At 42.5% G+C, this 23,273-nt stretch overlaps 1 protein-coding gene across 1 annotated transcript in view; it reads right to left on the bottom strand.

Annotated features, from left to right (window-relative positions):
* Window positions 1-4,323: 4,323 nt before the first annotated feature.
* The window catches only part of HMMR (hyaluronan-mediated motility receptor), a 45,253-nt gene continuing 26,303 nt past the window's right edge, over window positions 4,324-23,273 (bottom strand). Inside the window, exons 9-18 of the mRNA XM_015425509.1 lie at window positions 20,480-20,658; window positions 17,905-18,023; window positions 15,422-15,636; window positions 12,535-12,651; window positions 8,000-8,158; window positions 7,333-7,479; window positions 7,113-7,212; window positions 6,718-6,894; window positions 4,514-4,676; window positions 4,324-4,375 (exon numbers count right to left, since the gene is read on the bottom strand). Of these exons, the coding sequence (XP_015280995.1) occupies window positions 4,356-4,375; window positions 4,514-4,676; window positions 6,718-6,894; window positions 7,113-7,212; window positions 7,333-7,479; window positions 8,000-8,158; window positions 12,535-12,651; window positions 15,422-15,636; window positions 17,905-18,023; window positions 20,480-20,658 (1,396 nt within the window). The 3' untranslated portion in view covers window positions 4,324-4,355. The remainder of the gene's footprint in view (window positions 4,376-4,513; window positions 4,677-6,717; window positions 6,895-7,112; window positions 7,213-7,332; window positions 7,480-7,999; window positions 8,159-12,534; window positions 12,652-15,421; window positions 15,637-17,904; window positions 18,024-20,479; window positions 20,659-23,273) is intronic.

Below are 23,273 nucleotides of genomic sequence, written 5' to 3'. Positions count from 1 at the left end.
GGCAGGCCTGCTCATGTGCAGTCCCCATATGGGACTGCACAGAAGATCGATGAATAATTTGTCTTCTTAAGGTAGCTTATTGATTCAGGTTAATTTAGTTTAATCAAGTGTGTTGTAAGCTTCTTAGCTAAAATGTCACCATCATCAAATACATCTAGCTGCAATACACAGGGCAAGTTCAACAACAATAAACATATTGTACAAAGCTATCAGTTCACAATATAAGATAATATAATTCAGATAAAGCAATTTGTCCAACTGTTGATCATGCATTTAACTGGTCATAAACAATTATAATTAGAAGGATCCTGATCTATACATTTGATGTTGTGGGGGTTACCTCATATTGGTTTCCACAGTTTACATATCTCAGAAAAGTTGCATACACAACAGGATGCTGGGACGGTAAGAAAAAGGCCCCTTACCATCATCCCTTCTCAGCTGAGGATAGTAAAGGTAAAGGTTTCCCTTGCTCGAAAGCCAGTTGAATCCGACTCTAGGGTTGCGGTGCTCATCTCTGTTTCAAAGCCGAAGAGCCAGCACTGTCCGAAGACATTTTCGTGGTCATGTGGCTGGCATGACTAAACACCAAGGCGCACAGAACGCTGTTACCTTCCCACCAAAGTGGTACCTATTTATCTACTTGCAATTTCTTGCTTTCGAACTGCTAGGTTGGCAGGACAGCTGAGGATAGAAGCCCCTTAATTAGGCAGTGGGGGAACAGAAGCAAATTCTTCTCTTTTAGAGATTATTTACTTGATATATACTGCATTTTTCTCCCCAGTCAAGGTCTAAAATGGTTTCCATCGTTCGCTACTTTCCCCCCCTCATAATCCTGTATGGTAGGTTTTAAGGCAGCGCTTCTCAAATTTTAGAAACCAGAGACCCACCATTTTGATTTAACCATTTGATTTAGCAACCAGACACCCACCATTTTCAGACCCCAGAGGACCTCCTCACTCTCTGGTACCTACACCACACTGGGTAGCCCTTTTACTACAGAACTGGAAGTGATGATACGGGTTAATTACCAAGTAGAAGGCAAACTGTCTCCTCCTTAACCAATTCCCAGGCTTTTTCATAGTGTATATACTAAGTTGTGAATGCTCTGTGAATTTGGAGCCATACCATACTCTGCACAGCCAAGATGAAAGGAGATGGATGGGGGTCTAAGGACGGGATTTTCACAAATTAGGACACATCAATCTCCATTGATAATAAGGCCCATTGTGGAAATAAATACAACAAGCTCTAGAAAAAGGCTCTGGGAGAGTGCCCCAGCCTTGGGCACTCAGTGTCAATTTGCTGTGGCGACCTCAGCAGGGTATAATGACACAGAGTCCACCATTTTCTCCAGAGGAACTGATCTCTGCCATCTGAAGAGCAGTTGTAATTCTGCATGATCTCCATCCCTCCCCTGGAGACTGGCAAAAATGGTTCCCCATAAGGGAATGGCTGGTTTGGAGGGTGGAGTCTATGGCATTGTACCTGTCTGAAGTCCCACCCCTCCTCATCCTCTCCAGGCTCCATTCCTCAAATCTCCAGGAATTTCCCACCTGGAGTTGGCAACTCTATCAGGACTGGCCCCAATGAGTTTTCTGCCAAAGACCAAAATGGGTGTGGAAAGGGCCTTTTACTGACAGAACCTGGTTGCCTGGCAACAGGCACTGAGGAGAAAGTACAGTTGGCAGCTCTGATTAGGGAAATACCTGGAGATTTGGGGGGTGGATCCTGTGGAGGGCACTCGCTAGGTCTGCCTCCTTCTCCTCCATGGAAGGGTTGCTGCTCCCTCGGTGGAGCATCCATCCCTTTCGCCAGCTCCCTCCAGACTGAGAGTGAGATGCTGGCTGCCGGCTCTGTGGGCGAGGCCAAGCCAACGCAGCGAGGCAATGCAGCCAGGGGATTGGGAGTCCGCAAGAGTGGCAGGCGAGCGGGCCAAAGACTGGGAGCGTGTCCAAAACAGCTTTATTATATGGGAGAGATTTATTACCTATGTTGTGCCCCCCCCCAGTTGAACCGAAACAGATAACCAGAAACTAAGCATGTCATTCTTTTGATCTGTTTAAAATATTTTCACTATTTTGCATGCTAATTTAACAAGCCACCCCTATATATTCCATTTCATCGTCTGACAAAGTGTGCATGCACATGAAAGCTCACATTTTGAATTGTACACCATGGTAGTTGTGTTCTAAAGACAAGAAGAGTTTCTCTCTCCACCTTAGGCTTACCAAATGCCGGCGGGGGATCTGCAGCTCTTTACAGGATCCCTGCCGCGGGGGACGGCGATACGCGGTGCACCTGCCGTCGTCAGGATGTGACGCTACGCGTCGCTCTGGCAACGGGACTGCAGATCCCCCGCCGGCATTTGGTAAGCCTACTCCACCTATCCTGGGGAGATGTTCTGTTCTCAGTTCTGGGGGGCCCATTCTGAAAAGCCTTGAGCTGCTGTGCTCCTATTTTGGTTTCTCTCACCTCTCCCTTTCTTTGAGTGAGGCAGTGGATAAAGTACTTTAAAATTCTTTTAACAAGAACCCAGTTGTGCCATACACACAAAAAAACTGTAAGTAACTAGGCAAACTGTTGTCCCAGCACTTGAGGCTGAATTCTACTCAAGAACCTTTCCTCTAGCTCAATGGGAGACAGCACCTTACATACAGCCGCATACAAGGACATAACAGCCCATACATCTAGAAGGCCAGTAGTCTCTGTGAGAACCCACACCTGGAAAGCATTCAATAACATAACTGGCTTTAAAAATGGAAGGACACGCAAACTATAGAGGATGCAAGTCAGCGACAATATCAGCTGCATCAACTGTACTTTTATTAGAAACTCTTAACCTGTTAGCAGTTGTTCCAGTGATAATAGCACCCCCCTTGCCTTTTAAGAAACCCCAAATACTAAAGCTATTGTAGGATAAATAATTGATAAGCAAGATTTTTACCGCACACTTCTACCACATGGGGGGACTCAAGGCAGATTAAAACATCTATCGAATCAGATTTTAGACTATAGACACACATAGATGGTGAATGGATCTTTCAGTACTCTCTCCCAAGTTCTCAGGATCTCAATGACAGTGTTATTGTGACTGTTCCTCTTTCAGGGTATTACAGCAGTGGGTAGAAATGCCCTCTTCCAGAAACAAGTTTTCACCCCTACATACAGCAAAAAGGTACTCCTGGTCCCAGCTGCCATTTGCTTATCCACCAGTAGGCTTGGGTTCAAGAGCTCCCCCAGGCTATGGACCTGTTCCTTCAAGGGGTGTGCAAATCCATTCAGAAAAGGTGAGTTCTTAAATCCTGGATCAGACCTTCCATCCATTAGTAGCACTTCCATCTTTTCAGGACTAAGCTTCAGTTTATTAGACCATATTCGTTCTAAAACCGCCTCCAGGCACCAGTTCAGGATTTCTACAGCCTCCCCGGGATCAGCTGGAAGCCCGAGACAGAGCTGAGTGTCATCTACATATTGTTGACAACCCAGCCCAAACCTCCTGATGACCTCTCCCAGCGTCTTCCTGTAGATTTTAAAGAGCGTAGGAGACAAGATGGAACCTTGTGTGACCCCACAGGCTAAGGGGCTGAGCAGCAGACACCCAGCACCACCTTCTGAAACCTGCTTTGGACTATAACCACCACAGAACAGTATCGAAGACCCCTTGACTAGATAGAACTGCCATGCAACTCTCCTTTCCCTATAAAATGGGGTGGGGAGAAAAGGTATGCAGTCAGTCTCCTTCACAGATAAGAACTGGAGCACTGTAGTATTTTCAGTATTTTAAAAGTCCATAAAAATTACCAGTCTTTCACCTCAGTTCATGCTTTAATCACACATTTTAAAAGTTTTATTTGACTTATGTTAGTAGTATCTAAGCTAAGTAATCTAACATAGAACTACAGGCTAGAGCTAGTTTTAGATAACATAACAAAAAGTAAGATGTCAGTGAAAAGATTAATCTGTGCTTTGTAATTAAAAATCCCATGTACACTACTCTTCATTTACTAAGGATATGACAAGCCTGTTGAATACTTTCAGTATTTAACATCAGCAAAATCAGACTGCGACAAAGATTTCCACTGGTCCCTGCTACTAACACCCCCCCCCCCCAGAAAACATTCAAAAAACCAGGACAGTTGTGATTGGTTTGCTTTACTGACTGGATTGTTTTTTTAAAGCTTCTTTAGGAAAGGCACACCAGTCAGCTGAACATGGAAATCTTCATATATGTACTTCCAAGCTCAGATACAATGCAGTACTACAACAAGGCAAACTTTCTTCTCAAGTAATGAGTCTTGAAGCCTATATAATAGCACTCCAAGTGGGTTGGTTCCAGTTCAGCACAGAGCACTTTAACTTTTGTTTCTATTACCTGTTACAAAAAAAAAAAGACTACAGTAAGTTGCCTGAAAAGCATGTGTCCCTTTATGTTAGCTGTGGGGACACTTTTGAAGGAACATTAAAGCAAGGAAAACACCCCCATTTATGAAGTATTTGTAGGCTTACTCACTTTCTTTAAAAGGTGTTTTGTGATCAATGTTTTCCTTAGTGGAATGCTGAAAAGCTATTGAAGGATCAAATCGCTTGATACCCTGAACTGCATTCAGTTGTTCTTGGAGGTCTCCTTTCATTTGTTTTTCCTTTGCTAACTGAGTACGCAGCCTTGATACCTCCTAAAGGAAAAAAAGACTTTGACTTAAACTCCATATAAACATAACAGAAAGGTGCCCCAAACAAAAATCTGCTTTATCCTATTCATCTGAAAATAAACCAGGAACACCAGTTTGAATTCATTTATTAAGCAGCTGTTTGTGCAGAAGTTCACTGGCTGAAAGCTTATTAAACCATGCTAGCTTTGAGATCTCAAAGCACCATCCTAGTTTTGTACTTTGTAATATAGGATGCTAGGAAGTATTCTGAATCCTAAACAAAATGCATACAATTTGTGAACAAGGATTTAGTCAGTTTTAAACACACCAAATGTGGATTCCTTTCTGTTTTTCCTCATCCTTCTCTTATAAGTCCTGTTACTACCTTTCCTACCACAACTACCTTTCCTACCTATGAGCTTAGCTCATAGAGGCAGAATTTTCTTTGTAGAGATTCTGGATTATCTAATCTTTCAGTATGAAATTCTAAGCCCCGTGTTCTTGTTTTTTTAAATAAAAAGAGACAGACTAGATCAGTGAGTTAAATATCAGAAAGTATAAAACATTAGTGCATCTAACCTCTTCCTCACAGCATTAACTGATTATATACTTTTTAATCCAGTAGTAGGCATTACAGTCAAAAACTCTGTAATCCGATGAAATGGTTAAAAACTTTTGAACAATGAGCAGAACAAAATTTACTGCCATTGTAGCAGACAACTTCGGGAAGTTGCTTGAACCCTGTCCCCAGCATCTTAATGCAAGCTTTTTAATTAAGAACCTAGGAAGATGTTAGTACATGCCCTGCTGGATCAGACCAGTAGTCCATCTAGACCAGTGTCCTGTCTCATGCGGTGGCCAACCAGTTACTCTGAATGGCCAACAACAGGGCATAGAGGCCAAGGCTTTCCCTTATTTTATCTTCTGGTACTAGTATCCAGAGGTTCACTGCTGCTGAATGTGGAGGTTCCTATCAGTCATTATGGGTAGTAGCCACTATCCTCCATGGGTAGTAGCCACTATCCTCCATGAATCTGTCTAATCCCCTTTTAAAGCCATCATTAGATCCTCTGGCAGCAAATTCCACATTCTAATCACTTGTTGAATAAAGAAATATTTACTTTTTCCCCCATCCTGAGTCTACTCCCCATCATCTTCACTGTGTGTACCTGAGTATTAGTATATTGGGAGAGGGAGAAAAAGTTTCTACACATAATTTTATAAGCTCCTCTTACATCTCCCCCCCCCCCCCCCGGTTCATCTCTTTTCTAAACTGGAAAGTCCCCAACTACTCAGCTTTTCCTCATACGGACAGTACTATAAGGCCTTAATCTTCTCAACTTCTTCTGTACTCTTTCCAGCTCTGCAATGTTCTTTTTCAGATAGTGACCAGAACTGTGTACAGTTACATTATTCCAAATGTGGTTGCACCATAGATCTATACAGGGGCACAATAATATTGGCTGTTTTATTTTCAGTCCTTTGACTAATAATCTGCAGCACAGTTTGCCTTTTTCACTGCTACAGCACAATGTGTTAACACTCATTGAGTTATTAACTATGACTCCCAAGGTCTCTTTCTCTCTCAGTCTAAGGAAGCTCAGACCCTATTATCATATACTTAACACTGGAATTTTTTGTTCCAACTTGCATAACCTTACACTCACGTACACTGAACTTTATTTGCCACGCCGTTGCCCACTCACCCAATTTGTGGAAATCCTCCTGGAGCTCTTCACAGTTGGCCTTGGTTTTCAACATGTTGAATAATTCTGTGTAATCTGCAAACTTGGCTACTACAGTGCTCACCTCTAGTTTCAGATCATTTATCAACACACTGTAGGACCCCACTGCTTACATCCCTCCATTGGAAGAACTGTTCATATATTCCTATTTCTGCTTCCTGTCATTTACCCATAAGAGGACCCATCTTCTTATCCCATGACTGCTGAGTTTACTCAGGAGTCTTTGATGAGGCACCTTTACAAAAACCCTTTTGAAAACCCATCATGGAAAGGCCATGTTAAGCAAGTGGTGATAAAATGCTTCACATATCAACACAAACCTGTCTCATCTGTGCGTTTTCTTCTTTCAGCCTCATTACATGCTTGATTTTCTGCTTCTGATTCTGATGGCCTAGCAGCTTAGCATATGCATCACTAAGTTTGTTCAGCACTTCTTGGGCAGCACCATGCTCATTCATAAGTGCATTCTTCTCAGCCTCATATGCATCAAGTTGTTGCTGAAACAGAGCACTGACATTTACTGGACCACAGTGATAACCAAAAAAATTCTCAGTGCCTTTCAAGTTCTCCCTGCTTGTATTAAGTATCATCAAAGACAGATGGAACTCATAGATTATGTAATGCTACTTACATTACAGGAAAGCCAGAGAGGTCAACATTCCAATTTAATATTTCTTAATAATTAGAAAATGTGTGCTCAACATATTTCACTAACCTGAAATGGTTTCACTTTATTATACAATTCTTCATATAGGATACGCCAGGTTTTTACATTCTCTCTGTAATCAGCTTCTGCTTTTTCTGCTATGGTTTCCCTAAAAAAATTAAAAAGCTTAAAATAGTTTTCCTAAATATCATCATTTGTTTTAATTAACTATGTTCTCGCTATGTTCTTTGATCTTTGAAGACCCACACTATCACTAGTTAAGCCTCACCTTTCCAATTCCAGTTGCTTCTTGAAGTCTTCCTTTTGATCTTCTAGTCTTGCTTCTATATTGGCAATCTGTGCAATGTTTGATTCTTTTATTCTTTTAATTTCTTCATCCTTTAATGCTAATTTGGTCTGGGCATCCAGCAGCATCCTGGGAGGGCACATTTCCATGCAATGATTTTGCCAACATCCAAATATACATGAAATGCATTTTTTTAGGAAAAATCGCAAGTTCTCTTTATAGCTTTATGTATTTTTGTGGCAACAGATTTCTAGTTCCATAGGACTGCCTTCAGTTTGCAACTCACAGAATATAAAATAGACCTCTATGGGCAAGATGAACTTTTGATTCCCACCAAGCGCCTTGAGTAGGCTAAGAATCAAGATTGTTCATGCACACCTTGTGTTCCTTAGGCAGCTTGCACTGTTTAAATTAACTAGTAAGTTTGAGCCAGATCTTTGTCATAAGGGGATATCATTGAAGGAATTAAATTAATGAAACAACCATTCAGCCTGACCTAAGCAGTCAGAAAAGACACATTAAAATATCATCTAGCACTGTGTATACTTTTTGTATTATCAAGGTCTACCTCACCTTGAGCCAAGAGGAATGGTGGGGTATAAATGTTTTTAATAAACCAACAGAAGATAGCTCTGAGCACCAGCCATACCTTGCATATTCCTCCTTTGCCTTTTCTTTAGCACGCTGTACCTCTTGCATCGCTTGAGCTGTCTGCAGAGCTGCTTTGTTCACTTCAGCTAACTGGTCCTGCAAAGCAGTTTTCTCCTGTCTGAGGCATATCATTTCTTCCGACACACGAGCTTTGTAACTGAGGAGAATGACAATACATTCATTCCTAGTTGAGACTGTTGTGCTTTAGTATTTCTCTACCTAGAAATGTGGGAATTTGATCTTCTTTCAGTTCTTTCTCAGCTTCCTTATGCTATGCTACATCCTCTACTTGAGCAGTCCATCCCTCTCTAACAACTCAACTCTGTCCCCATTCACATTCCTCTGGGCTTTCTTGAGACAATGAAATATAACTTCTCTCTTAATCAAATCTCCATAATCTTTTTACCATATGCATTCATATTCTCTGGGTAAGGTTCTGATTGACAACAGCCCTACCCCTTTTTATATGCAACCAATCCCCAGTTGAAGTGTTTGCAGAATAAGTAACAGCCAACCAGGGCCAATGGAACTTCGGAGGAACTAGATGGGAAGGAGGAGTTGACGGTAAAAGAATCTGTTCAACTGCTGTTTTCAGTCAGATATTAAATGCCAGGGGTGTTCTATGGAAAACCCAAGGTCTCAGAGTCTGCTACTGGACAGGCTAATGAAGTCAGGTTGCTGGGAGAAAAGCACACTTCAAATTTAGTCTTTCTATATTCATGAGAAAACAAAAGGATCAGGCTAGATCAGTCTGTTAAAAGGTCACTAGGAATCCTAAATAGAGACCAGGGGAAAGTTTATCTTCTGAAGAGTGAACCAGGAGAAATAATTTATTAGGTTACAATAAAATCCCATAAGTTTGATTTCTGCCTCTTGATTACTGCAACTCACTCTATGCAGGCTTGCCTCTGAGGCTGACCTGGAAATTTCAACTGGTGCAAAAGGCAGCAGTACACTTGCTGATGTCAACGCCTGTGTGGGCTCACATTCGGCTTGTGCTCCACCAACTGCATTGGCTGCCAGATGAGCACCGGATTCGCTTCAAGGTGTTGGTAATGACCTTCAAAGCCTTACACAGTCAAGGTCTAACAAATCTAAGGGACCACCTCTTCCCATATACGCCCCAGAGAGCGCTACGCTCTAAAGATCAACATCTCCTTGTGGTCCCTGGCCTGAGGGACATCCGTCTTGCCTCAACCAAGGCCAGGGCTTTCTCTGCCCTGGGCCCAGCCTGGTGGAACATGCTCCCTACTGAGCTCAGGGCCCTGCTGAATCTCTTCAGTTCTGCAGGGCCTACAAGATGGAGCTGTTCCGCCAGGCCTTTTGCTGAGATAGCAGCTACCCATACATGGCCTCCCTGAGGTTGCCCTCTGATAGCTGGCCATTATTCCATCCATATCAACAGGCCAGAACCCTCTATAGCCAGCTGAATTTCTGTTTTAGTTGTAACTACCAACTTAGATCTAGATCGCATCCCTGATGAATATACAGTAGAGGTGAAGAATAGATCCAAGGGTCTAGATTTCATAGAGTGCCTGAAGAACTATGGACAGAGGTTTGTGACATTGTACAGGAGGCAGCAATCACCACCATCCCAAAGAAAAAGAAAGGCAAGAAAGCAAAGTGGCTGTCTGATGAGGCTTTACAAATAGCAGAGGAAAGAAGGAAAGCGAAAGGCAAAGGCAAAAAGGAAAGATTTACCCAACTGAATGCAGATTTCCAGAGAACAGCAAGGAGAGATAAGGAGGCCTTCCTGAAGGAACAGTGCAAAGTAATAGAGGAAAACAATAGAATGGGAAGGACTAGAGATCTCTTCAAGAAAATTGGAGAAATCAAGGGAGCGTTCCATGCAAAGCTGGCCATGATAAAGGACAAAAACGGTAGGGACCTAACAGAAGCAGAAGAGATTAGGAAAAGATGGCAAGAATACACAGAAGAACTATACAAGAAAGACCTCGACGTCCTTGACAACCACGACGGTGTAATCACTGTCCTCGAGCCAAATATCCTGGAATGTGAAGTTAAATGGGCCTTAGAAAGCATTACTAACAACAAAGCTAGTGGAGGTGATGGTATCCCAGCTATTCAAAGTCTTAAAAGATGATGCTGTTAAAGTGCTGCACTCAATTTGCCAGCAAATATGGAAAACACAACAGTGGCCACAGGATTGGAGAAGGTCAGTATACATTCCAATCCCAAAGAAGGGCAATGCCAAGGAATGTTCAAACTATCGCACAATTGCACTCATATCACATGCTAACAAGGTCATGCTCAAGATCCTACAAGCTAGGCTTCAACAGTACGTGGATAGAGAACTGCCAGAAGTACAAGCTGGGTTTCGAAGAGGTAGAGGAACTAGAGATCAAATTGCCAACATTCACTGGATTATGGAGAAAGCAAGAGAGTACCAGAAAAACATCTACTTCTGCTTCATTGACTATGCTAAAGCCTTTGACTGTGTGGATCACAACAAACTATGGCAGGTCCTTAAAGAGATGGGAGTACCAGACCACCTCACATGTCTCTTGAGAAACCTGTATAAGGGTCAAGAAGCGACAGTTAGAACCGGATATGAAACAACTGATTGGTTTAGCATAGGAAAAGGAGTACGACAAGGATTGGTGGTTCCACATGTCTGTGCATTTTCATAATTGTGGAGCCAGTTTATTTTATTTATTCATACCCCACCTTTCTCTCCAATGGAGACCCAAAGTGTATTAGAAGAAGAAGAGAAGAAGAGATTGGATTTATACCTCGCCCTTCACTACCCACCTAAACAGCATGATAGAAAGTAGAGACATCACCCTGCCAACAAAAGTCCGCATGGTCAAAGCAATGGTATTCCCAGTAGTCATGTATGGCTGCGAGAGTTGGACTATAAGGAAGGCCGAGCGCCAAAGAGTAGATTCTTTTGAACTATGGTGTTGGAGAAGCCTCTTGAGAGTCCTTTGGACTGCAAGGAGATCAAATCAGTCAATCCTAAAACAAATCAACCCTGATTGTTCCCTGGAAGGCAAGATACTAAAGCTGAAGCTCAAATACTTTGGCCACTAAATGAGAAGGGAGCACTCACTGGAGAAGACCCTGATGCTGGGAAAGATTGAAGGTAAAAGAAGGGGACGGCAAAGGATGAGATGGTTAGACAGTGTCATAGATGCAACGAACATGAGATTAAGCAAACTCCGGAGGACAACGGAGGACAGGAGGGCCTGGCGTGATGTGGTCCATGGGGTCATAAAGAGTCAGACTTAACTGTGCGACTGAACAACCACCTAGGCTTGGAACACTGAGCATGAGATTTTTGTAATAAATGCCAATAAATCAAAATTAGGTTTGCAGCTTACAGATACACACCTGAACAGCATACTCAAGACTGCTACCGCACAGACATTTTGATGCAATAATTCAGAGCAGAAGTGTCAGTTATCAGAGAGTGTTACATAGACAAAATTTTGCAACAGTGCTAGTGTTTTAAACACGTTTTATTTAAAGTTTAAAAAATCTTTAATTGTGTTTGTCTGTGTCCTTTATAAAGTTTATATCTCCACTCCCTGGCATTACATTTTATGACACACATGGCCCGGCCCAACAAAGTCTCATTTATTTCAGATCTGGCCCTCATAACAAATGAGTTCAACATCCCTGTTCTAACAACAGATGCAGCCTGGCATGTGAGTACAACACAACTATACCACTAGCTGACCCACAGCTGGACTGGGAGGCAAAAATGGCCCTGGAAAAAAGTCCTGGCTCACACCCGACAGAGTGAGAAGCAGATGTCTGCCTGCTCTGTGTAGAGGCTGCTGGCTTGTGCCCTCCCCCCACTTGCACCCACCCCACACAAGGCAGGGGCTGCTGGGCTATAGTGGCTCCCATCTGCCTTGTATGGGACAAGGACTGCCCCATATTTGGTACTTGGATGGCCCCAGCATTGGAGCAGCCCCCCAAGGCATCGCCCCCCCTCCAAGATTTTACCATGTGTCAACTATCCCTGAGGTAACCCAAGTCTAATTGATGTTTTCAGCCCTCTCCAGTATGAAGGAAAGTCTGGATTATTTCAATTGCCAGGAACAAAAGGTACTACAAATTGGTTTAAGACATACTTTTAGGAATTGTTTACTCATACAAAAAGATGCCTTGCTGTAACTTCATATAACGTGTCATTTTCTGTCCTCCCAATCCCCTTCCCTTTTCTTGGTTTGCAAAACTTTGCCATTCAAACCATGTAAACCATTTAAACAAAGTGCTACAAAAATAAGGTTTCTGTCCCACTTCTGAGTAGAGGCAACTCCTGTCACAAACACTCCCCCAGACTTCAAGCAAACAAAAACTTTGCTATCTAAAACAAGGAAGCTTTGAGAGGAGATGAGGCTTATGGAATTAGTCTTTGTAAAGTGCTACAGGTTATCAAGATATCCAAATATGATGATTCTGCAGTAGTCAAAGGGTACGTAGCTGATTGCCAAGTATGCTATTCATGGAAGAACGAAACAGAAGTTTAATCTGTTATTTACTATGCAAAGCCTTACATACATTTCAAATTCAGCAATGTTCTCTCCAAGTTTGCACAGTGTGTTGCTGTGCTCCTCTTTTATCTGTACAATAGCATTTCTGTGTGCCTGAGCCATTTTCTCCAACTCTGTGTTTTTCCTAAGGGAAGGAGAAAAAGGCAACATTAATTAAGTTTAAGAGCCAACAGATGACTATTTGTTTTGGTTCTAAAAGTTAATGCTTCCTAGTGCTGGCCTCTGGATCCCATACAGTCCTTCCAGGTTTAAAGGCCACATTCTTCTTTCATTATAATAAAAAAAGAAATTGATATGCATGCTATTTATCTGCATTTAGATGCTTGTTGTATGATATACAAGCCATTCCTAAAATCAAGCCTTTTAGGCACTACGTAAATACTTGCTGGTATCAATACGAACAGAGGATAGGAGTACAGCATGAAGATTTTTAAAAGAAATATCTATGTATCTAATTCTTAACAGTCCCCTCAGCATGTGGATACTTATTTCCGCAAACAGAAGGCATAATCTCCTCTAACAGGCTTTTCTACAGACTCAGGGGGCTCCATGGGTCTGCAGAAAAATCCCAAAAGTTTTTGTTTTTTTTAAAACCCAACTACCAAAAAACCCCTTGGAGAGGGTTGAATCCCCCCCATACCTTTTGAAATGGCCACCACAGAGATCTACTCCAGGCCCTGCCACATCAACAGTGAGAGACAGACTGGCTGATACCCAGAGAGACAGAGAAAGAAAGGGGAGGAAGAAAAAGCAGTACTGGAGCTGGGATTGGGGAGAATTCCTCCTGCATTATGAATGACTAAATAATCTGAGCTTCTCACCCCTACCTCTTTTGCTGTGGGATCCATTGTCCCCTTAAAACTTTTTTTTGGGGGGGCTTCTAACTGGTTCTGTCAGTAAAAGGCAGGGGAAAGGGGCAGGACCCTTTCCAGGCCTATTTTGACCTTTCAGGGAGGAATCCTTAGGGACAGGACTGACAAGAGTTGCCAGTGCCAGGCTGGGAAATTCCTAGAGATTTTGTGGTGGAGTCTAAGGAGGGCTGGGTTTGGGGAAGGGAGATGCCTCAGCTGGATAGAATGCCACAGAGTCCAGCCGTCCAAAACAGCCATTTTTTCCAGCGAGACAGATCTCTGCTATCTAGAGTTCAGTTGTAATTCTGGAGGAGTCTCTAGGTCCCACCTGGAGGATGGCAACCCTGCAAGACCCAGATTCAGATCCTCATCTCGTGGTGGAAGCTGACTGGGTGATTTGGGGCCAGTCACAAGCTTTCAGCCTAACCAACCTCACAAGGCTGTTGTGCAGATAAAAAGGAGGAGAGAATATGTAAGCTGCTTTGGTCTCCACTGTGGAGAAAGACTGTAATTTTCCTAGGTAGAGACTGTTGGTGAGGAGGGTGGAGACAGAGATGCAGGTAAAAGTAGGTTGGCTGTTGGGTAGGAAGGAAATAGGGTTGCCAACTCCAGGTTGGGAAATTCCCGGACATTTGAGAGGTAGAGCCTGGGGAGGGTGGGGTTTGAGGAGGGGTAATGCGATAGACTTCACCCTCCAAACCAAACATTTCCTCTATGAAAACTACCATTGCCAGCCTCCAGGGGAGGGCCGGAGATCACCCAGAATTACAACTGCTGCCCAGGTGACAGAGATCCTTTCCCCTGGATAAAATGGCTGCTTTAGAAGGTTGAGTCTATAGCATTATACCCTGCTGAGGCTGCTTCCCTCCCCAAGCCTCACTGTCCCAAGGCTCTACCCCCAAATCTCCAGGAATTTCCCAACCTGGAGCTGGCAGCCCCAAGGTGAATAGATCTTTGTAGCTGGGAGATCTGTTGTGATTCCCGGAGAGCTGCCACTGCTGCTGTGGGGGAAGAGGAAGCAGGTGGATGGCTGAGAGCACCACCACTGCTGCTGCGCAGGGTGGGTGAGGAAGCAGGCTGGGAGAGTGATGGGGCAGACAGTGATGGAGGGGAGGCAGAAAAACAAAGAATGATGAGGGGGCAGAAAGAGAGAGGAAGTAACATGCGTGAAGGAGAGAGTAAGAAAAGGGGGGCAGGAGAGTGTGAGAGAGGTAGGAGAAGGGAGGAAGCAAATGTGTGAAAAATGGGATAACCATCCTGCAAAGTTCTTGTGGGTCCCTAAAAGGATAGTACATGCCAACTGCATGTCTTGCAGAGAGAGAGAGAATAGTAAATACATAGCATGAAAGGAAATATTCATATATTTAAGTATAAAGCTTTTATTATTAATGTCAGATCTGGGAACCTAAGCAGGATTGGCTTAACCTGGGTTAGTATTTGGATTGGAGACCACCAAGGAGTTCCAGGAAGGCAATGGCAAACCACCTCTGTTAGTCTCCTACCTTGAAAACCCTACAAGCTTGCAATAAATCGGCTGCAAGTTGACAACAATTTACACACACAATAAATATAGCTATCTATAATTCAGTAGTACAATCCAAATGGAAAATTAAGAAACTCAAGATATAAAATTTGTGCACCAAATATTAATAAATCACAAGTTGTGTGAGTTTCTGCTCATAACCTATTATATTCATTATTCATAATACACACTCATTTGTAGGTAACAAACAATAATTCCACTTTTCTGTAAACTGTCTTCACCCCACTTCAGTCTGTGGATAGTGCTCATGCAACTGAATGTTCTTTGCCGAGTCTTTAAACAAAGATTCGCTGCATGCAGGAAGCTAGATGTTAAGGTGAAATGACTGTATCATAGGCTTCCACCCAAAATTTCGGGTTTCTTGTGTATACCATTTTTAATTTTTGTGGGGAGCATTCCATCACATGGAATCAATCTGAAGGGATACAACCCAGATTTACAAAATTACTAATTTACTATCAGCAAGAGAGATTGTGTGCAAGTTACGGTCTATCACAAACCCTTGCAGTTTTGCTTGCAGCTTTACTAGCTCCTCAGTCTGAGACTTATACTCTTCTTCCTGGTGCTTCAACATCTTCTGTACTTTGCCTTCTTTAGTGTGCAGTTTATCCAGCTCATCCATAGTTTCTCTTAGTTCTCTCTCTAAAATTTGCTTCTCTTTAGTCACTTCTTCTTGGAACTCAAGCCACTTCTGACACATTGCAGTAGAAAGCTCCTGAAGTGAAATCAATAAAAGAGCAATATGATCAAATTTATCCATAAGCAATAATAATCCATCATTAACCTCTTGTTCTGAAGGTGGGGGAGAGATCAAAGCCAGTTCTTATCAATTCTTGTCTATTATCTTTCAAAATCTAAAGCCAATCACTTTCAGAATTTAAGACATGGGTACTATTTTTGAAGCTACGTAGATGATATTTCAAAATAGCGGTCTGAAAATTATATCCATTATTAAGTAATCTAACAGAGCAATCCTAGAGGTGGGCTGAAAGTGTTCAGGGATCGAAATGACCTCTGTGTCTGTGAGAAATGCCCGCTTAAGGGCCACTTACGATGGCACAGGGCTCCAGTGCCACCATGTCACTTGCTGGCGCTAGCAGCAGAGTGCAGCAGCCACACATTTGCACAACTGAGGTGTCGGCCCCTGCACTGGCATGGCTGTGGGCAGTTTGGGGGGCAAGGCCAGAGTTAGTTGACTCCCTGGGCCCTTTCAGCCTGGGAATGCCTCCTGCCAGAAGCAGAACGTTACGCCAACAAAATACATGGCGTAGCCCATTGATGCCCCTCAAACTTGGAAATCAAGTCATCCTCCACCACTGCAGCCTTGCCTATTAGACTTGGAGGAGCTCAGGATGCTGACTACTGCCTCATTTATAATTGAGCTTAAGACCTTTGGTCATAGAAGCTAATAAATATAAATAAGTAAATAAGACTACTGCCTCAGCCAATCATCTCCCTCTTTGGGGCAGCCAAGCCACCTCCCCAGCACTCAATTGTGGCCCTCACCATGGCTTACATTTCAATAAAGTCTGTGGTGTGCCACAACTGTGTCTCTATCTGTTTGATTTAGACTACATGACAAGGCTTCCAAACTCCTCCCTGCCCCACTATCTCCCCAGGCCATCTGTCACTCCCTCTGAAGACTTCAGCCAGCTTGGTGCGGTGGTGAGAGCGTGAGACTAGATCCGGGAGACCAGATTCTGTTCCCCATTCGTTCCATGGAAGCTAGGTGGGTGGCCTTGGGCCAGATGCACACCTTCAGCCTAACCAATCTCACAGGGTTGTTGTGAGCATGAAGCGGATGAGAGGGGAATGATGTAACCCTCTTGAGAGGGAAGTGCTCAAACAAGATTCATTACTGTGTCTGCTCCAGGAATGGGGGGGCTTCTGTCACCCAGGAGGAAAGACATCTCTGAAGGTGACACTATAGGGGCAGGGGACCATGGCGGTTCTCAGAGTCAGTGGCAGGGGGAGCCAATGCAGCAGGCTGCATGTTTTTGGAGGGGAATGAGGCTGGGGGGGGTGCGCATTGGATATACTGGCATGTAGGAATGATACGTGGCTTGTAGGGCTTCCATCACAAAACATCACATCTACATCACTACACATAGAAGTCATGATGAATGCAGAATGGGTTTGGCTTGACAGTCTCTGGACAATGATTGCTTCAGGAATGACAGCAGCCAGGGTGGAATGGTGGTCACTCCAGTCCAAGACCACCTCTGCTCCATTGAGGAGGGAATTGGGGCATCTAAGGGTGGTGCTGCATGCCCCCCACATCTCAGGCCACCCCAGTGGCCCCCTCTCTTGCTCCACCACTGGCAGGGGTGGTGTGGGAGTGCCCTTGGCAACAGACTGCTCGAACCCCTTTCCATCAGGTGCCCAGATCTGCTGACAGGAGTTGACCCCTTTAAGTGAGTGGAAGGTATGCTCCTGGAAATGAGCGCAACTCCTGCAGCTACAGTGGCCCGCCCCCCTCTGCCCCCTGCCTGAGATAGACGCTGGACTCCACCCCCATGCCACATGGCTTGAATGATTCTGGCAGCTCTGTTCATCACAGTGCCACCGCCTCCACACAACGCCTCCATTGACCACTGCAGAGCAGTTGCTATAGACGCTACCTAGGTTATGAACAGAAAATATTGCAAATGCACTAACTTTGCTTGCTGCTGTGTAAATTATGCACTTAGGGAATAAACTAGTGCCACCCTAGTCACGCGGTGGCCAGCCACCACAGCATGGGCATGGCTCAGGATTGCTCTGCAGATCACCTAAGGAAAACTGGTGGCTTCGTTCAGTAACCAGAGATATCAGAACAACCCTAACATCCTAACAGTCATGCTTTGAATATTGTTGAGTGATCTATTTGGAAGATGGATACAATTAAGAAAACATGATATATATGTCTAGTTTGTGTTCCTTACAGCTATTCATGATCTGTAGACAAAGACTGGGCCTCAGTGTCTAATTTCCCAACTGTTACCTTATAGGCACTCTTTTGCTTCTGGCATTCCTCTTCTTCTAAATTCAACCGTTCTTTCAAGCACTGGATTTCAGCATTTGAACTTTGCTCCTTTTCTCTATATTCAATTAAGAGTTCCTCTAAAAATAAAAATGTTCATTATACAAAGCATATCAATGTATCAGTAATTGAACTCTGCTGTTAGATGTCTTCAACCTGCTGCATGATATTCACTCCTTTTTTAGACTTCTGGATTGTTTCTATCTCTAATATAACACATAGCAAAAAAAGTCCCTGCCTGCATTCCCACCAAGTTCTTCCACAATAAGACTTAATACCACCCTGCTTGGAAGCAGTGTACTACTACCATTTTAAGCTTCTCTGTAGCTCCCAAACCTGAATTGCTTCTCGCAAGGCAACTTTAAATAAGAGCCGATACTATTCCTAGAATATTAGATTTTATATTTATCAAAAGGGCTACTGATTTTATCATTTTCTACTGCAACAAATAGCTGAGGAAGAGACCATTGTAAAAGCAATATGTTTTGTAAAGAAAATGCCCAGTACAAAGCTTTAGTCTGCTTTCAACAGAAATCTGAGAAAGAGATAACTTAGAATTTTGCTAGAAGTGTCTTTTCGAGCATATTAGTGCACACAACCCCCCACTTCGGTTCAGTATCGCTTAAAATACAGTGAGACCGAATATATAATCTCTTCATAGGAAGTGATCTGGTGATTAAATACAAGTAAGAGGTATTTGTGGCAAAGATAAAGTGTTCTGAATCTTCATAGGCTTGATAAATCCAGTGCTTTTTAATTTGCTGTGAGGATTAACAGTATGATCACCTTGTAAGTCAACCCAGGCTCCATTTCAGAGGCAGTAAACCAGACTGAAAATAATTACCAGCATAACAAGAACACTAGCGTTAGAGGGTCATGATCTTTATATGGGTTGGCATTCGTATATATGGTACGAGAAAGTACATTCGATTTTTAATCAACATATACTAAGGGGAGCTTTAAATAAAATCTGGACTGAAGTTATAGAGAGATTTTACAGGAAAACGCCGAGATGGGTATCACCGCTGGAAGTATTTGTAAAACCCATGCTTTTGGCAGCAGATAAAAAAAGCTAACTATAACATATTATTACAAAGAAATAACGACTTAAAAACTGAAGAAAAATTGACACGTGAATATCAAATTAATTTATCATGGTGGGAGCGTACATTATTGCGAGACAGGTATGGTAAAGATAAGTTAAAAGGCTTTGAAGATAGCAATACCCAACTGGATAAGATTTGGTTATCATCCAGCGATAAGTTAATTCAAAGACTTTATAGATTTTTATTAGAAGATTATGAACTGGATGAAAACATTAAAGCTGCTATGATTTCTTGGATGCAGGATATGGGAAAAGAACTGGAAATTGAACAATGGGATGCAATACGGAAAATGGCAAAATTTATGAGAGCCATTGCCTATAAAAAAAATATCTCTAAAATGTTCCATAGATGGTACTGGTCCCCAGATAAAATTGCAAAATGTTATTCACAAACATCCAATAAATGTTGGAAATGTAAATCTAATGTGGGGACCTTTTACCACATGTGGTGGAGTTGCAGTAAAATGCAAAAATACTGGAAGATTCAATATTATTATTTTAGAAATATTAAATTTAGATGTAGTGTTAGCACCTGAAATTTATCTATTGAATATAATTCCGAAGGGCTACGTTAAGATGTATATTTATTAGTATATATCATAACAGCTGCGAGAATACTAGTGGCTAAGAGTTGGAAAACGGATAAAACTCCCTCGAAAGAGGATCTAATAACTATACTCCTTGAGTTAGCACAAATGGATAACTTGAGTTTAATACTGCAGGATAAAGACCAAAAAATACAGAACAAAAGATGGTTCAGGGTTTATAACTGGATAAAACATGTAAAAATAGAATAAGAAAAATAAAAGTGGAAGGAGTTAATAGATGATGTAAGACATGTAACCTGATGCATTGACTCTAAAAATTTGTGTAATAGAAGATAATGAAATGTTTGTAACTAAACTGAAATTATGAAAAATAAACGTGGGGGGGGGGATGAAAATAATTACCAGCATAACAATATTTAAACATGCAAGAGCAAAGATATCCTTATTATTCCCACCTATTATATAAGCTAGAAATTCAGCTAAATAAGACACCTAGTTACCTGACAATAAGATGGCATGGTTGAATAACTCATCAGGTTATGTTTTCAAGTAAAAACATTAAATGTAGTCCACAGCACAGCACTGATTTATGTTAAGGTCACAATAAATAGCCTATAAAATGTGTTCCTGCCAAGATCCAAACCAGCACCGAACTATTTAAAGGATGGTTCCAAGGATCTAATTACCCAACACGAGGCATCTCTTGGTGGAATCAGTTCTTATTTTAACCCAATAGAAACATAGATGTCTTCAGACAGGCAATGCTTTATCTCCTGACATCAAGAGCGAAAGTGTCCCTTCAACTGAAATGGTCCATCCAAATGAGAATTATGTGAAGTCTACTTTAAAGACCCAAGCAATATCCAAAGTATTTCTGAGTCACCTTTTTGCTGTTCAAACATCTTGCATTTTTCATACAGCTCTTTAATTTGTGTAGACAGCGTAGTTTCTGTATATTGAAGTGAAGTCTGCAATGTTTCAATTTCCGTATTCTTTGCTTCTATGACTTCCTCTAAACGGGCAATGTCCAGCTTGTATTTATCTACTAGCTCTGCAGCATTGCTGAGAAGGACAAACATACATGTGCTGGTTTCATCATTCAAGTTTAAGTGATACTATTAGATATAGAGACACCAGTGTTAAATATTAAGACCTTTTTCCTAGGGCCAATAGAAATCAGTATATTTTACTTCATCAATTTGAAAACACATGTCAAGCCCTATTTTCCCTCCATCTTTGAAACTGAATGTCTCCTCCAAAACTACTTTGGAAGAAGTCACTGTGTGGCCACAACAGAACAGCTGATGAAAGACCTTCATGTAAAGCTGCTGCAGCTTTTTCATTTGCTGTTGTGGAGAGAATCCTCAGATCACATCTGGCAAGTTATTCCTTGAAACTAGCTAAAAGTCTGATCAAACAAGGAACTGGCAGTCAGATTCACAACCCAATATACAAGCTGTAGAGAACCATTCAAAACAGAAAGCGCTGTCCTGAACTACCAACTCCTGTAGAAACTACAGAAGGTTTCAACCACAGGAGAGAAGCAAAAGTATGCAGCTCTCTGCTTTTATTTCATTACAGCCTGCCTTTGTCATTGAGACACAAGGACGAAACCTGCAGCTATCACCAATCCTATTTGTTGCTGTTTCCAGCAAAGAAGCTGCGACAAAGCTACCAGTGTTTTTATTACAGATAGCATACTGATGCATTTTGAGCACATGCTGAATTCTAATTGTCTCTTTAAAGAAACTTTCCCTAAACCTGTGAGACATAAAAATCCAGATACTGAGATTCACAGTGCTAACTGGGCCCAATACCTTAGGTATGTGAACACCTGGACATTACACCTAAGGGACTGAGAATCAAGAATCCTCAGGGCCCAAAACATCACTGAAAATCTCACTAAGATAGTCTAGTTGCACTATTCAGACCAATGTTTAATGTATAGATCATGAGCTTTCATATGCTATTATCTAATCTTGAATTTCCACATATACATATTTTGTTCTGCAAATTCAGCAGTCAGTAGCAGAAGATTTTTTTGCACACAGCTATGCTGGGCTTCCACAAGGCTTGACTTTGCTTTTCTTTAGTGGGCAGGATGCTAAAAGTGTGCACATCAAAGAGCCACCAAAATTTCTAACTATTCACAGTGCTAACTGGGCCCAATACCTTAGGTATGTGAACACCTGGACATTACACCTAAGGGACTGAGAATCAAGAATCCTCAGGGCCCAAAACATCACTGAAAATCTCACTAAGATAGTCTAGTTGCACTATTCAGACCAATGTTTAATGTATAGATCATGAGCTTTCATAGGCTATTATCTAATCTTGAATTTCCACATATACATATTTTGTTCTGCAAATTCAGCAGTCAGTACCAGAAGATTTTTTTGCACACAGCTATGATGGGCTTCCACAAGGCTTGACCTTGCTTGGCTCTAGTGGGCAGGATGCTAAAAGTGCACACATCAAAGAGCCACCAAAATTTCTAACAGGGTCAACAGCAAGCAGGTCCAAATACACTCTCCTGAAAAGGCTATGTTTTATTGGAATACTGGTCTGTTCCCAAGTGGTACAGATACATTGTTAGGAGTAACGATTAGTGCAAGGGGCTCCATAGATACACTCTGATGCAACATCTAGCTGAGCAAATGAAATCCAAGCACGTGCGCGGGAATTCTCCCGGCGGGATATTACATCATGAACGGGAGACTCACTCCAATCCCTTGAGAGTAGAAATATTCACACCCATAGTGGAATCCAAGCCCTCCCTTCCCTTCAAGGTTATACTGATAACGCTGTCTGGTTGAACCAGTTCGCACAGGGGAAAGAGCGCCTCCCTTATGTTACCCACGGTAGCTAAGCAAAGCAAGCATGTGCGGCTGCGCAATAGGCAGGGATGAAAGAAAACAAAGAAAGCATGGCAGCTAGCTGACAAATGAGCCTCTAGCTATGTGTAGTGACTGTACCCATTAAGGGCAGAGTTGGATAGGATGCCTTTAAGTCCCCCAGAAATCTCATCTTTATCAAGTTTATCTGACTTTATTGACTGAAACTGTTTCTGACTTTATCAACTGGAACTGAATCCGACGAAGACGGAGGTCCTGTGCCTGAGCCAGGGTGGCCCAAGGGTAGGGATCCCACTCCCTACCTTCAATGGGGTGCAGTTGGTTCCAGCGTCGGGAGTTTGGGAGTGCTCCTAGATGCCTCTTTAACAATGGAGGCCCAGGTAGCAGCCACTGCCAAGTCAGCCTTTTACCATCTTCGGCTGATCAGGCAGTTGGTTCCCTTCCTCGAACGCAACAACTTGGCAACAGTGATCCATGCGATGGTCACCTCGAGATTGGATGACTGTAATGCTCTCTATATGGGGCTGCCCTTGTCCCAAATCCGGAAGCTGCTCCGTACTGGTGGAATGAGCTCCTGGAGGATATCAGAGCATTGTGGGACCTTTTACAGTTCTATAGAGCCTGTAAGACAGAGCTCTTCCACCAGGCTTTCTATAGTGCCTGTAAGACAGAGCTCTTCCACCAGCCACCTAAAACACCGAGGAGTGACCCTTTGCCCTGGTTTTAACCACCCTCAGTCTATCCCACCACATAATTATTCGATCAAATTGAGCTGATTTGAGAATTCCACCAGGACTATCACCCTAAGTAGTGGTACGGTTG

Source organism: Gekko japonicus, unplaced genomic scaffold (genome assembly GCF_001447785.1).
Source record: "Gekko japonicus isolate JY-2015 unplaced genomic scaffold, Gekko_japonicus_V1.1 scaffold571, whole genome shotgun sequence".
Lineage (NCBI taxonomy): Eukaryota > Metazoa > Chordata > Lepidosauria > Squamata > Gekkonidae > Gekko > Gekko japonicus.
The sequence above is the reverse complement of the archived record's forward strand: the minus strand, read 5'-3'. Positions and strand labels throughout refer to the sequence as shown.